This window comes from Leptinotarsa decemlineata, unplaced genomic scaffold (assembly GCF_025532065.1).
Source record: "Leptinotarsa decemlineata unplaced genomic scaffold, Ldec_3_MD MMD2_tig00026330_RagTag_RagTag, whole genome shotgun sequence".
NCBI classification, from domain to species: Eukaryota; Metazoa; Arthropoda; class Insecta; order Coleoptera; family Chrysomelidae; genus Leptinotarsa; species Leptinotarsa decemlineata.
The window spans coordinates 4,975,875-4,990,294 of NW_027412690.1; the positions used below are offsets into that span (position 1 = coordinate 4,975,875).

At 35.8% G+C, this 14,420-nt stretch overlaps 1 protein-coding gene across 1 annotated transcript in view; it reads right to left on the reverse strand.

Annotated features, from left to right (window-relative positions):
• The window catches only part of LOC111510823 (uncharacterized), a 74,841-nt gene that overhangs the window by 2,005 nt on the left and 58,416 nt on the right, over positions 1-14,420 (reverse strand). Inside the window, exons 17-24 of the mRNA XM_074182834.1 lie at positions 11,933-12,103; positions 11,136-11,323; positions 7,773-7,956; positions 7,532-7,698; positions 6,380-6,536; positions 5,553-5,739; positions 3,556-4,015; positions 1,878-2,051 (exon numbers count right to left, since the gene is read on the reverse strand). Coding sequence (XP_074038935.1) covers positions 1,878-2,051; positions 3,556-4,015; positions 5,553-5,739; positions 6,380-6,536; positions 7,532-7,698; positions 7,773-7,956; positions 11,136-11,323; positions 11,933-12,103 — 1,688 coding nt within the window. The remainder of the gene's footprint in view (positions 1-1,877; positions 2,052-3,555; positions 4,016-5,552; positions 5,740-6,379; positions 6,537-7,531; positions 7,699-7,772; positions 7,957-11,135; positions 11,324-11,932; positions 12,104-14,420) is intronic.

Here is a 14,420-nt window from a genome sequence, read left to right on the forward strand (position 1 = left end):
CCGGTAGAGATGTGCACCCGTAGCCAATGTCCTGGAATCCAAATGAAATGCCGAGACAAGTGTCCTGTCGTCAGCAAAGCAATTCATTGGATTCTTCGTTTTTTCCAATGCGTCGTTGATATACAATATGGATCTCTGAGGAACACCGGCGTTGATGATAAAAATATTCGAGAGATATACATCGACGGTCACTTGCAAAGAACGTTCTTTCAGGAAGCTGGAGAGCCATACACAAGCCATAGCATCGAAGTTCGGCCAGCAAACCCCTCATGCCACACATCAAGGGCCTTAGAAATATCAAAAGCACTCGACTCTCTATGTTTTTCGATTGCGTTATTCCAAATATGGCTGACATACGACAGAAGGTCGCCTGTTGATCTTTGTTACCGAAAGCCATATTGATGATCGCTCAAGATGTTGAAGCTTTCCAAATATTTAAGAATATGATGGCTTATGACTTTCTCCGTGATTTTTGATATCACCCATAGCAAAGTGACTGATCTATAGTTATTTGGAATAATTTTCTTGTAATGTGTGCTATTGATAAATTTCATTAGTTCAGACTTTCATTGTCTAATATATGAAATTCTGACTTGAAATTGACCATGAAACATTGTGAACCACCATCAAACATACGTATAATTGATTACTTTCGAAATAAATATTAATTGGAAACTGTCCTGGAGTGCCTCATTGATCGTTACACTGACGACGAGGTGAATACCAATTGCAGATTATTACAATAGATCCAGATTAGTGTTCATTCAGTGTTATAGTCCAGACGAATCCTGAACGATATAATGTGAAAAGCTGAAGCAGTATATTGAAAATAAAAAAGAAATAGCTGTACTTATGAGTCTGGTGGGAACAGCGATATGTACGCTGTCTTTTTCGCAACTCACCAAAGAAATTCTTACCACAACCTCTCACTGCTACTGACTGAAGAGTATAGTCCTCATGCAGCTGTGTTTAGAGAAATATTATTGTTCTATAAAGCTAGACAAACAGAAACAGTGCCAACATGTGAATGGTATGCCAGACTACTATCTTTAGCAGTGAACTGCAGATTTGGAGAGCATCTTAATTAAGCACTGAGAGGCAGACGTATTTGTGGCTGGAGGCTGGACAAACTGTGTGAGTAATCCGAAGAAAAAATGTTGGTGAAGTTATTGACCACGGTGAGCCAGCGAGAAGCAGTAAACAACAAGTTAGCTACCTTTTTTCTAGATAATATTTTTTGTAACCACTTAGAGGATTACTGGACCCACTGTCACTGCATGGACCATTTTCGGCTTGCTGAAATTGGTATCTCGAGTCATTGAAGTTCTTTGCGATATTTGTGAGTCAGCCTTTTTTCATTTCACTATTTGTCCAATTTCTGATTATTTGATAATAATGAAATTGGTGGACCTGAATTGGGCAGCTGATTTGAAAATAACAGCATCTATTCGAATATTTGAAGAACTACCCACCCAATGCTCGGCTTCATGTCATTGGAAGAGATGAATCTACTTCAACCCAATGATTCTATGAACTGCCATTGTGACGGAGGAGATTTCTCAATTTTTTTCAATTAAGTTACTGAAAAAGATTAAGTGTCATCAAGAAATCACACGAAAACTCAATTAAGTCAAGATTCTCACTTTTGAAATAGAAGTTGTGACTGTTGTTTGTTGTGGAGGAGATTTTATCCTCCTTTTTTCAATTTTATCACCATGTATATTTGTAAGTCGTTCATATGAATCCACTTGATATGAACATTTTTGATGTTATGACTTAGTGACTTTCAGAAAGCTTCAGCAGTATTTTAATAATCCATGAATATAATATCTTCATATTCTTTGATCATTTTTGAGATAAATATAATTTGTACTCACTTTTTCAGAATTGTGATATTCTTCGTACAACCAAGAGCCTCCAAAATAATTTTTTTCTCAATTGGAACCTCAGTACTTTGATATTTGTTCCATAAAAATTCCCAGTCTTCCTCGATATTGTTGCTATAGCGCAAACCATTGCAGTAAACAATCGGTTTGAGGTTTTTGTTAATACTGAAATAGAATTTCAATCGTTAATAAGCAATATGATCAATACATAACTTGTCATTTAAAAAAAGAATGGGAATCTATGTATAATAATTGATGCGGCTCTTAATGTTTTTTTTTCCATTTCATCGAATTCCTTCTTTATTATATTTGAAGATCCCTAGTAGGAATCGGATAATTTCCAGTAAGTTTATGTTTGCTGGTAAACTTCAAATGCCTGCATTTTAGCAACAGTTTGATGAATGTTTTCAATGATGATCAAATTTCTTAGCAACTAGAGATATTTAGTGTCCATTCTTTGATATGGATTATTTTATCATAAAAATTACAAATCATTAGTATAACTACAACTCTGCAACGAAATATTTTTCCAACATATAAACACAAGAATGTTCAATTAGTTAACATTTGCACAGTTAACAGAACAGAAACAGATTTAAACAGACATTACATCAATCAGACTGGCTGACAAATATGCAACGTAATAAACAGAAGTTATTTCAGAAAACAAATGCATTTCAAATTTCGCGTGCTACGAATTTGCATCAAATTTTGTGTACAAAATGGAATTAAGTGCTCAGAAACATGAAATAATTACAGTGGCATACGGTGATTGTTACTCTGAATCAGAAAAATGCCTAAGAGAGCCAAAACCAAAAAAAGCACCAAAAAGTTCAATCAAATGTCAAGGTTTCTCTTAGTGTTTTCTTCGACTATCGTAGCGTAGTGCATCAGATAGGAGTTCTTGCGATATGAAGAAAACGTTTCGAAAACAATTCCTGGCTTTTGCATGACTATAATGCACCTGCATTATTGTTTGTTCATGATTTTTTCATCAAAGACAACACCGTATCTAATCTTGCCTCTGCCACTATATTCACCAGGTTTGCCCTCCTTCGACTTTTTCCTATTCCCAAGATTGAAGAAACACATAGAAGGACGGCATTTTGCGACGATTGAGGAGATAAAAATTGAAACGCAATGAGAACTCAAGGACATACCAAAAAGTGCATATCAGAAATCCTTCGAGTATTGGAAAAAAGGGTGGCACAAGTATCGTACACCGAGGAAGACTACTTTGAAGGAGGCAATATGGAAATTGATGAATAAATGAATATCTTTCGAGAAAAATGGAAATTCAATATATTTCTTTTTCAACAGACCTGGTACACCAACAATTATCACCTCGCAAAATGTCGAACATTGGAAATTCTGTGATGCAGAAAAATTTCTGATAGCTAGCAAATCTTTTACTTTCATAGCAGATATTATTCATTAATGGCCAACGAAATTTCCTTTCAGAACAGAACCTTTTACCACAATATTCTATGTTCACTTCACAATTTTCATTTATATAAAATGAAGCTTTTTTCATTTTTTGCTGCTTGAAGCATATATATTCACCAAGACAAATTCAGTTGATTTCAAAGTCCATCTTTTGCGTTATATGCCCTGGCCTATGCATTGTGTTGCAAATGCCTCACATTCCCTTTCTAACTCATTATCTCACCTTTTTCCTTGTCTCAGATTTTTGAACAACTTCTTAGCGGTCTTCACGCAGTCTGGTTTTTCCAATTTGCAAGCTTGTCCCAACACCAAGTTAAGCTTCAGCATGTAAATATGGTCGTTTTCATCCAACTTCGTGAAAGACACGCTGTTATACACCCCTTCCATCAACTCCAACATGAATGAATCAACATTCTTTTCCAGAACGCTATTTTCCCCTAATCGTGTTTTCAATAGAAGTAAAGTTCTGAAGGCAGGCACCCAGGGAAAATATTCAGTTTCGCTTATCAGATAAATAACATTTTTGAATGCTTCGGAATACGTGAGGATGCGTGCTTTGGCAAGGTTGAGAGAGTCGTCCACAATCTGTGCTCTATTGAGAACATCAATTTCGGTGTGGTTCGTGTACAGGATGGTTCTGATTTCTCTCCACAGAGTGGAATCGTAGTTCACTCGATAGAAGGCTGTAAGATAATGAAACATCTAAGAACGGTGCTCAATATTCGGAAACTTATAATTAAGACTGTAAACAAAATTTTCTACCCTGCTATTCTTCCATATAACCAAATTTCTCATCTCAGGCAATGAATTTCTTGGAATTCATAATGAATCAAACACTCTCTTATAGTAATATGATTTGTCCAGTATTGTTAAGGTGGAAAATTTCTTTCTGTTTCTCTCATCACTGTCCAAAAACCAAACGCTCGCCCAAATGCTTGCCTGAAACTTCCGCCTGTTTCCAAGTGGTTGGCAAACTACACAAAGATCACTCCAAACCCGAATCCTACAGACCAATCAGTCTCCTAAGCTGCCTAGGTGGATTATTCGAACGACTACTGACTAACAGAACAACGTCATACCCCCACACCAACAAGGTTTCAGACCTGAACATTCTACTCAGAATGCCCCTATCGAATTTTATACCCACAACACTCAAAAAATCGACTCTTCTCATGGCAGTCCTGACACTGAGAGGCAAATTCAGAAGATGCACCAGTAAGACTTCACTACACACATGAAAAATGTTTATAGGACCGATCCTGACATATGAAGCCATAATCTGCGCAATCTTTTCGAGACAATCCCATCGCATACTAAATACTAAGATGAGGATACTCCGAAACATCCACACCCTCCTTGCATATTGCCCTTCAACGAACCTAATGGTGATGTGAAACTCATACCTGTCAACTAGAGGTTCCAGGAACTCCAAAGCCAATATGTCAACAGAACACTTAACAGCACCATTGAAACGCTGGTCACTCTCTGGAAGCCACGCTCGGGCTCTAGAAGGATCCTGAAGAAATAACTCCTGTTTTTCCAGCCAAGACTCCTAGGAGCCCTGAAGGATATCCCGGAGTGATTTCAGGATATCCTCGATGAGTTCCCGCTGGCGATTAGGTAGTAGACGATAGTGGACAGCCCAGAACCCGGAGCCACTCTAGAGTTCGAATCCTGTCTCAAATCCCAACCCGGGCCTAAGTAAGCCACAACACTGCCGAAAACCGACCATCTGCTACTTTGAACACGAATAAGGACAATTATCAAACTATATCATCAGGGCCATGAATCATAATGCCCAAGGACCAATAGAAAACTCAGTAACCTAGAATTGAAAGCTTCATTACTTTATTGAAATTTTTTCAAAACTAATCATCAACTCATCTACATGTAGGTTAGGTACTAACTTAGACTGAGAAAAACATTTTGAAGACGAATGAAAAATAATCATTGCAAACTAACCCCCTCTCTGAAGAGGCGTGAGCATTAAAAGGACCCCTACATCCATCCAGCCTACTAACAAAAAGCAATCAATATTAATTCAACAACCCTACCACTCTACATCTTTAGCTTCCCGCCATTCACTTACTATTCAAACCAAAGTTGTTTCCCTTTTTGACAAGCACTCAAAATGTCTTTCTTCGGATAGAGAATTCCTCAAAGAGGAGTCCTCCAAGAATATAGTCTAATTAATCATCAACATCTAGATTTTCCACTCACCGCTTTCTTTGCTGTTCAGAATTATCCATGAAGCGTTCTGAAGCACATTAGGGAGTGTCGTATTGATTCCAGGCTTCAGCCATACCATTGGATATACTGCTTCGAATTTGTTGATATCACTAGATAAAGTAAATGATATAGGCACAAACCATTGGATATCGTCTGTTCCATCATTGAGGAAGCGTTTCTGGAAAATATCGGAGGAAATATTTTCTTGACTTATTTTCTTATATTATTTGTATCTTACTCCTAATGTGATACTATGAGGGCTTCAGAAATATAACACAAATGCATTTCAAATTACCCTGACATATTATTGATTTAATTCAGTTTAATTCAATTCAATTTAATTGATTTAATAATTCAGTTTGACTGTCTTCATCACCGTTTTCAATATTTTCCTTCGGGTAGCATTTGTTATTTTTCTAATCTTCTTGTCTTCAATAACAACTGTTTCCGTTGTTTTGAAAATGTGATGTCTGTTTGTTTTTTTGCAACAAAATATTGCAACTCATAGAACAGCGTTTCTATGATGTCCGAAGTACATAGTATTATTTTTGGTTCATCGAATTATGAAATTCTGAATGAGAACGGATTGATGGATATGAAAAAATCACGGTCAGTTTACAATGAAGATCCCACGGATGTGGTGAAGGGTATTCATCTGTCGCATTTATATTTCTTCTTCATCATGTGTTGGGATATGAGAAAAAATACTATTGAAAAGAATCAAAGATCAACATAACTACTCAACATGTAATAAATACATAACCATACTTCTTGCTCAACCATTTTGTCAATACTTTGATTATTATTTATCTGCTCACCTGCGACAATATGACATCACTTCCATTTGAAGTCACCGTTACCAAAGGAAATCCAGGGTGATTGATCCAATTGTTCATGATCTGTGATAGATTTGGTTCTAGAAAATAAATTTGCAAAGCCCTCCATAGATCCTCTGGAACTGCAGAAGAAGTGGCCCTGAATCAAGTCATCAAAATGGGTCAGCATTCAACAGGTTTATTCGTATAATTTTTGGATTTGCTTGAACTGAATAGAATGCAGTTTCTTGAAAATATGAAAATTCGTAAACAAGGTGAGCAGAAATAATTGAGTTCCAATCAACTGTCATTACAGTTTATTATTAAGGTTAATGGTCATAGTTTTCGATTCAAAGAAAATAACTCACTTTGCTTTCAGGTAGTCACGTATACCATTATAAAAATTCTCAGTTCCCATGAAGTTTTCCACCATTCAGAAAATAGCAGCTCCTAAAAAATCGTGAGTATTGAAAATAATACAACAAAATATGGGGATCATCAAGGTTGATGTAGAATTTTTTTTGTTTTCTTATAAATCTTCAGATAATGATTTTTCAATCAGTCTATTTTTACCATATCCCAGAGAATAATGAATCCATCCAATCGTATCTACTCTGAATGTTATGGATGAATATATCAAAATATACACCCTCATATAGCTTTATTTGGTATCAGTATATCATTTTCAAAATTGAAATTCAATGAAATTTTGCCAAGTATATCTCTCACGTCCTATCAACTTTCTTTCTTTAATTTTTTATCAAAACTTGACACCTGGTTTAACGGAAAGCGAACAAATTGAAACCCTCTGTATGTGTATACAATTTCCATTATTTGTTAATTATACTTGGTTTTATTCCTGAGCAATTCGACTACTGAGTTTTTAAGGCTCAACTCAAAAATTATTAAAGTTTTTTGTACTGAATATAAATATAAAAGCTGGGTACTGTATGTTTATGTCCTATGCAAAAATGAGGAATATTTGATATTGAGGTAATCAATACCGAAAATATTTGAAGTACATCATTCAGTATTTTAGATACTTCAGTTATGTACTCTAAGTACTGAGTTAAAGGGGATATCGATACTTGAATTACTTCATATGTACTTCCATGTTTGAAATTGGAACTGAAGTACTTACTAATGATTTTTTACCCACCTTTCTCGTATGCTATATCATCAAATTTTTCTTGTACTTCTGAAGAAGTTACAGCTGCAGAAGCCAAAGCAAGCGAGTCCGTACTTGAGTCAGATATTAATGCAAGTTGATGTTCTTGGACAATAAACTGTTTATCCATTTCGTAGTATTTGAATTCGGATATCTAACGAAAATGATATCATTACTGATATGCTCCTGTGAAATTTATAGGAGTCGTAGGCACTCCTGAAGGTTTACCTGGGAGGGTACGAAAAACTGGAAATAAGACGCCAAGCCTTCATTGAGGAATAAGTAGTCCCACCACTCACATGTAACCAAGTTGCCAAACCACATGTGTGCTGTTTCGTGAGCTATTATTGAAAGAGTGATGTCCGTTCTCTCAAGTGAAGGTTGGTTTTGATCATGAAGCAATATGCCTTCCCTAAAATGAAGCAAAGTAAGATGCAGCGAGGATAGAGTATTTCAATGAATAAATTCAATAATCGCTGATATTATATTCCAATAAATGGCCTGGTGGTAGATAGTTGTTGATTCACAGATGGATCAAAAACACCTTCCAGTTCTGGTGCAGGTGTTTTCGGCTGTATTTAAAGCGGAAATTCACGCGGAGAGATTGGAAGAATCTAACCTTATACACAAGTCAATAAAAATATTCTAGTCAAGCGGTGTTGGAAGCTCTTGGCTCCTACCGAGCAACGTCTAAATTGATAGCAAATTGCCAAAAACTACTCTCCTCGATAGGAAGACTTAACAGATTGTCTCTGATCTGGATTCCTAGCCACACTGGCCTGGAAGGCAATGAGGCTGCTGACTTCCTTGCAAATGAGAGTGTTGCAAGCAGTTTCATCGGACCAGAACCTGTCATTTCCATCGCTTTAGGCTTTGCCAAAAAAAGATTGAACATCTGGATGGCAAAAAGATTTATGGACTTTTTGGCAGAATCTTCCAGGATTGGCTCATTCCACCCTTCGAAGCTTGATACCAAACAGGATGAACACCTGGATGGCAAAAAGATTTCAGAATCTTCTAGAATTGGTTCCTGGCAGAATCTTCCAAATTTAGCTCACTCCAAGGACTTTATTTACCCTTCGCAGCTTGATACCAAACAGTTGTTGGATTAGAGTAGGGATGAACTAGTTACTGTTATTTGAGTCATCGAATGCAGAGACTCGGACTGTCGGTAGACGGTGTGTATCGCCTCTGTTTGGAAAATGATGAAACCGCAGAACACATATTTTGTGCCTGCCCCGTTGGGGACCGAATGAGACCACTCACCATACAAACTAATCGGCTTCGTTAAGAAGCTGGGTTCATTTGGTTGAGTGTGAATAGGTGTGAGCCATAATAAACATATGCGGGTTGCGGTGGAGGGTCGAATAGATCCACTCACTTTGGATCTAAACTAACTTAACCTAAATGGCCTGGTGCGAGGAATTTACCTATTATCCAAACCAAGGAAAAATTTTTATAACTAGAGAATAACACAAAAACTACTACTTTTCATAGAAATTTTGTTTAGGTATAAATCAGAGTGCGAATAGAAAACATTTCACAAGAGAAGTCAGTGTGGCAAATGGAGCACACAGCGATCAACTTCGAGTGTTACTTTATTTCTCATTTGCCAATAACAAATCACTGACATCTTTGCCTGATCTCAACCATCTGCATTCTGATGGCCTTATTGAATACTTGGTCAAAGAATTGATATTGGATACCACAAATACAAATATTTGCTACAAGAGTCAGAAAAGTTTTGAACGTTTTTCATCGTATGAGTAGTATAAATCGGACTGTATAAATCGATTGGAAAGACGAGTCAATAGCAATTCATGGTTTATTCGTCATTTCCTCAGACTTGAATTTCTCTAGTTCGGACTTCCATTGTATACTATATAAAATGATTTGAAATCCCTGAAACAACTAAAAAGGAATAATTAAAAATGAATAGCTGAAAACAACAATTATATTAAGCAAAATAAACCTGAAATGAAATAATAGTGAAATAAACTACAAGTAAAAATATAACAATTTAATGAATAAAAACAGAATAAAAATAAAGGAATGAAAAAAAAATAAAAATAAAAAGTATAGAGATTCCAAGTAACGTTAATTCACGACGTTTCGATTGTTAGTATCTACAATCGTCTTCGGGTGATGACTGGACTGATTCCTCCGAGAGATGACTATTTATAGGTCGTTCAAGTACTTTCACTTATCCCCGCTTTCCATTTTCCGCTTCACTGGTTCCGTGGGAGATAACCGTTTTGGCGGGAGTTGGCCATTTCTTGCTTGATGATGGGTTTCCATATGTTGCGTATTTCTACGCTGGCCTGGCTGAATACGTTGTTGGACAACATGTATGCGGCTTCCTTGAATTTTCTCCTAGACCAATGCTCCTCTTTGTGCAAGATCTCAGCTTGGGACCTCTCGGAGGAATCAGTCCAGTCATCACCCGAAGACGATTGTAGATACTAACAATCGAAACGTCGTGAACTAACGTGACTTGGAATCTCTATACTTTTTATTTTTATTTTCTTTTTTCATTCCTTTATTTTTATTCTGTTTTTATTTATTCAATTGTTATATTTTTACTTGTAGTTTATTTCACTATTATTTCATTTCAGGTTTATTTTGCTTAATATAATTGTTATTTTCAGCTATTCATTTTTAATTATTCCTTTTTAGTTGTTTCAGGAATTTCAAATTATTTTATATAGTAGACAATGGAAGTCCGAACTAGTGAAATTCATCATGAAACATTTTCAGTCACCTTCAAACATTCCTCAGACTTATTGAGTTCGATCAAAACTATCACCAATACACTTTGGCTGGTACAACAAATCATAATCCTCATCAACGGGCTGTGTAGTATAGAGCAGCACGTCTTTGGTATCTGGTCACATCGGAATCCAGGGCATTGCAGCAATCGATGAAGCTGCTCGAAGGCCACCAGATGGGATGCTCAAGAAGCAGCAGATGCAAATGTATCAGACGGCTCAGTTGATTATGGACAATAGTATACACGAAAGTGAAATGAATCTGACAGGACGAATGGGATACGCATCTGCAGTGGAGAACAAGAGTAATCGAATGCCATTTTTCCCAAAATGCAAGGCACAATGAAAATAGGTCACACTTGCTGAATATCAACTTATTTACTACGAAGCGATCGATCTGAAGTATTCAACATTGTAGGTATTTTTCAATTCCCAGTCTAAGTAATGCATGTACTCGATTTTTATGCACCATTATCATTTGGGTATGAAATAGAAGATTTGCTGAACAAATACACAAACTGAAACGATGTCACCCTAAATCCAATATGATGAATTTCCAAGGATAGCGGACTATTACCTGGACACCTGGTTGTCGATAAAACAAATTTTAGCAACTTTGAAGTATTACCTATACCATTATTTAGAGTATTTTTTGTTGCGTCTCAGAGTTTTACCACATGTCAGTTGTTATATTTTATTGCCAGGAGCTGTAATATCAACTGCAACTGAAAAAATAAATGAAGTTCAATGTTGAAAGTATTGCCTTAAAAATTCAGTTTTTTTTTCAAGACTGTCTCAAACATATTTTCATTTCACTACTTACTCATATGTCACCACTCCATAATTCTCCATTCCTTCTGATTCAAAATCTGGAATTCCAATATGGTCGATTTTTCCTATATGATGATCATTGAATTTGTAGGCTGTTACATTCTCGAGAACTTTCAAAAATTTAGGACCATATTCGAGAGCAAACGTCCTCAAACTCGCTAATTCATTTCTTGAGCAAACCTACAAAAATACTATTAAAAGAATTCAACAGATATGAATTATTTATTATTATCATCATCCTTGCTTTATTTCACCTCAATAATAAAACATGCTTCAAGTTTTTGAGACTGATATATGACAACAAGCTTTCAGATAAAGGTTCCATTTCAAAGCTTGTTGTTTACTATCTCACAGAATGACTACGAATAGAAACCAGGCTGGAAGAAATATGTAGCGAAGTTCTTTCTAACTTCCTCTATGAGAGTTTCTGCATGAATCAATTGCATCTAAATGAATAAAGAACTAGGTTAATACATTTTCATAAAAATCAAAAACAAATACCTACCATTCATATAAATGTAACGATAAAGTTTTGGAAAATGTATAATGTGAAAGGTTTCTGAGTCTGGACGTCGATGAGTGTCTTGACTGGAGGAGACACTATTAGTCAGTTATTTCTAAACTCAACTCTGCTGACTATCTATTCAGAAACATAAGATCAATTTTGATATGTTTTTGGTGGTCATTCACTCGTTTCAATGATGTGGCCGTATTGCATAAAAAATTGATTCGTTGTATCGCTGGTATCTCTCGTACCTCTAGTTTTAGATAATTCTTCCAAACTTATCGAAATTCAACCTCCCCGTGGTTGTTCATATTTGAAGTGTGTGTTTTTGTATTTTGTAATGTATATATTCTTTTGAAGCGAATCCACACTATTGATACAAGACAGCGAAATGACTTACATGAGTTCTTTTCAAGGACTTTTTTATATAACACCTGGGATGGAAAGTCCTGCGCCTGAGAAAAAAAACGCGTTTTTTTTTGTTCATCAATGTAATCTCAATCAAGACCCACACAATCATTCTAGCGCCACTCTGACATTTCAATACCAACTTTGTAGAACAATTTATCATTTGCCTCAAAATAGGACTCAGTTTCGGCAATAACCCCTTCATTCGAGGAAAATTTCTTACCGGTGAGCATTTTTTTGAGGTCTAAGATATAAAACTCTATCAGATTTGTCAGAACAGTGCATAAAGCAACTGCGCTTATCTATAGTTGCAGTGTATATATACATGTTAGCCGTTAAGAGGACATATGAAAAAGATGCAAGAACAACGATTAGGTTAAATTAGTTAAAATTGTAAAATCTATATATTTGTACAAGTAAAATAAAGTAATTATACAATAATACTTAGAGTTGTAGAAATTCTTCAGTAGAATAAAATGCATTTTTTGTAAGGTAGTCAAGTAAAGCACTTTGGAATTCAGTGAAACTACATATCTTTCCAAATAGCTGAAGTGCTCTATTATAGCAGATGATAACCTGATAACCTGAGGATCCCTGAACAAAAGCCAGTCGAGAGTAGGGTAACCGCAGTTCATTATCATTCCGAGTGTGATATTTATGTATCATGTTACTTTTAATGTAGCTTGCTTCATGTTTCTTGATATTCATTGTTGTGATGAAGATATATAGTGAAGGCCATGTTAAGAGTGCAGTTCATTAAAGGTATTTCTACAGAGTTCTCTGTGACGTAGACCTGCCATACTGACAGTATGTCATTATGACACTATATCTTATTAGTCGATGAATATTACATCACCCACATCAAAAAATACCAAGGCCATAACTTTTCCAGACGATTGTTGTCCTTTATGGCGCTTTAGACGAGTTTCACTAGGTGCTCTCCACTCAGATGACGATCGATTTGATTTCGGAGTGAAGTGATGGATCCATGTTTCATCCATTATTACATACCGACGCAAACATTCCGGTTTGTCATGTTTGAACATGGCCAAACAGTGAGCTTTCGCGGTTATAGTCAAATACATGATCATTTGATCACCGAGGTTCCCTCGGTCCATTGCTATCAGAGAAAACAATTTTTTGAACTGCTCAAATTTTTCTGCAGTCATATCGATAAATACTATCCTTTAAAAAATTATTTTCTCGCATACTGGGTGAGCGTGGCCAACAAAAGGTATATTTTTTCTAAATAGAACACCCAGTATATGAATGCATCATTCGATTCCATATTTCTTAAGCTCTCTAAGGAATTTTTCTTTTCAAATTTCTTTGCGGGATTGCCAAGTTATTCCAGGAGAACCTATTTTGCAAAAAATATTTTTTAATCTTGCACCCGCATGTCTACAGCAATTGAGTGGATTTTTATCAGGAATAGTTGAACAACATCACTATGATGATTTCTGGAATCTCATCTTTTGGAAATAATATATAGTGTCCTCGGGAAAAACGGTCAAGTTTCATTTATTTTCAAACAGACATAATTCAACTTTTTCAAGTGGAACACCCTGTGTTTTTTCATTTGTATGAAATCTTTCAACATTTCACTACATTTTTATTGAATAGAGGAGTTCAATAGATGTTCAAAATGGCGACCATATTCTGCAACACATAATGTCAGTATTTTTTTAAACGAATTCCCTATACGTTCCAGCATGCCCTCTGGGATTTCCCTGAAAGCTCTAGCTATTCTTTGTTTCACGTCTTCTATAGATGTTGGATGAGATTGATAGAAAATCCATTTGATATAGCCCCATAAAAAAATTATTTTGGTCAGGTCAGGTGATCTGACAATAATTCACAAACTTATGAGTAGAATATCATGAAATTTCATCAGCTTTCTTTTAAAGGTTGTTACTCACTGAAAAAGCGCCATCTATGTGTTAGAACCGAATCTTTTCAGCCCAAGCATTCAACCAGTATCTCAGAAAGTACTTGTTGAAAGGTAGATTTTACTCCTTGGAATAGTTTAAGTTTTAGTTTCAGTTCTTTTTTTTGTTAATTAGCTGATGTTTTTTGAAAAATTCCATATATGGTTCTGCATGTCAGTAAGAAAATGAAGTATACTTATCATTATTATTATTATTAAACAACAACTTATGAATAAGGATATAAAAAATTAAGGACACAGTTATTCTAGAAACACATTTAATGAAACTCATTCAATGTTCTCCATTGCCAAAGATGCAGATATTTAGAAACGGCTTTAACTTGGTTGTAAGCTTTAGGGGAAACCGGAACGAAACGAATTTACGAACTTTCGTGGCCTCACGTCTCACGTCAGTCAGCCAGAGACAAATCTGTCGC